Source organism: Rhipicephalus sanguineus, chromosome 1 (assembly GCF_013339695.2).
Source record: "Rhipicephalus sanguineus isolate Rsan-2018 chromosome 1, BIME_Rsan_1.4, whole genome shotgun sequence".
Lineage (NCBI taxonomy): Eukaryota > Metazoa > Arthropoda > Arachnida > Ixodida > Ixodidae > Rhipicephalus > Rhipicephalus sanguineus.
In genome coordinates this window covers 146,237,875-146,239,039 of record NC_051176.1, presented here as the reverse complement: position 1 = coordinate 146,239,039, position 1,165 = coordinate 146,237,875, and the positions used below count along the sequence as shown (strand labels likewise).

Below are 1,165 nucleotides of genomic sequence, written 5' to 3'. Positions count from 1 at the left end.
TTTAGTGATTTCTGACCGGCCGCACAGGTCCCCACGAATGTGCATCACTCTTACTCAAGCTCCTCTTATAAATTACCGCAGAGTTTTTATTCTCATAAATGGAGTATTATTAAACAGATTACAGTATTGTCACTCGCTGCACCAGAGAAACAGGTGGGTCAACACCCTTGAAGTGCCATATTATTAAAATTTACTCTTAATATGTTGCATACCATTATATGTGTCCATACAAGTCACAAGCCAACTATCACTCAAGTTCTTCACCAGCTCACAAAGGCATATGCGTATTTCAAGACCATTGATCTCAATGATTACCGAAAGTGATTGTGCTGCTGTGACATCAAGCATGAAGTGCTTTCTAAAATTTCTTTTCAACTTTTGTAAGCTAAAAAGCTACAAACACTATTTTTAGAAAAATTAATAATTGTTAAAATTAAAATTTTAATGGTAATGATAGTCATGACAATTTAGATCATAAAATAAGAGCACGTAGGGGCATGCAAGTGAGGCTATCATCCAAAACTCATACACACAAAAAAATTTTTTCAGGACATAGTCGTGGAATTGCCTTTTTTATTTATTTATGCCGAATTCAAGGTTACTTGTGCATTGACAGCTTACCCATGAAAAGTCATGAGGTGCACTGATGCTGCAGTTGACATTTGCAGTGATGTACAGTAACCTACATTGTGTTTTAAAATGAAAAAAATATTTTTGCATTTCTCATGTGCTTCTGCCCCACAAAAAAATTTAAAATTACATTCTTTGGTCTGTGTTATTCAGCAAGATAACTTTCTGCAGGCTACTTATTCAGAAAATAATGTAAACCACTATACTAAATGCATGCCCTTGCTTATGAAAACTAAGTGGTTGCAGAAAAATTGAACCAGTTTTGATGCCTACTGGCCCAGTGAACTGTGTAAATAATGCAGACCAGAAAATTATTATTGTTGTGGTATTTTGTTGACAAAAAGCATCCAATTAAACATGTCGCAACTTAGATGTTCTAGGTATAAAAATATGTTAAAGCACTTAAAAGGAACCTAAAGGCAAACGTTAAGTCAACATGAACATACTATTAACATACCATTCAAGAAATAGTGCAGTGTTTGTTTCGGGCTAAGAAATGTCTAGTTCGAACAAAAATTATATTTAGTGGTCAGCA

The 1,165-nt window shown here is 34.4% G+C and overlaps 1 protein-coding gene across 1 annotated transcript in view; it reads left to right on the top strand.

The window, feature by feature from the left end:
• LOC125757038 (intraflagellar transport protein 172 homolog) overlaps nucleotides 1-324 on the top strand; it is an 18,130-nt gene extending 17,806 nt beyond the window's left edge. The window contains exon 8 of the mRNA XM_049412114.1: nucleotides 234-324. Within this exon, the coding sequence (XP_049268071.1) occupies nucleotides 234-324 (91 nt within the window). The remainder of the gene's footprint in view (nucleotides 1-233) is intronic.
• Nucleotides 325-1,165: the final 841 nt, after the last annotated feature.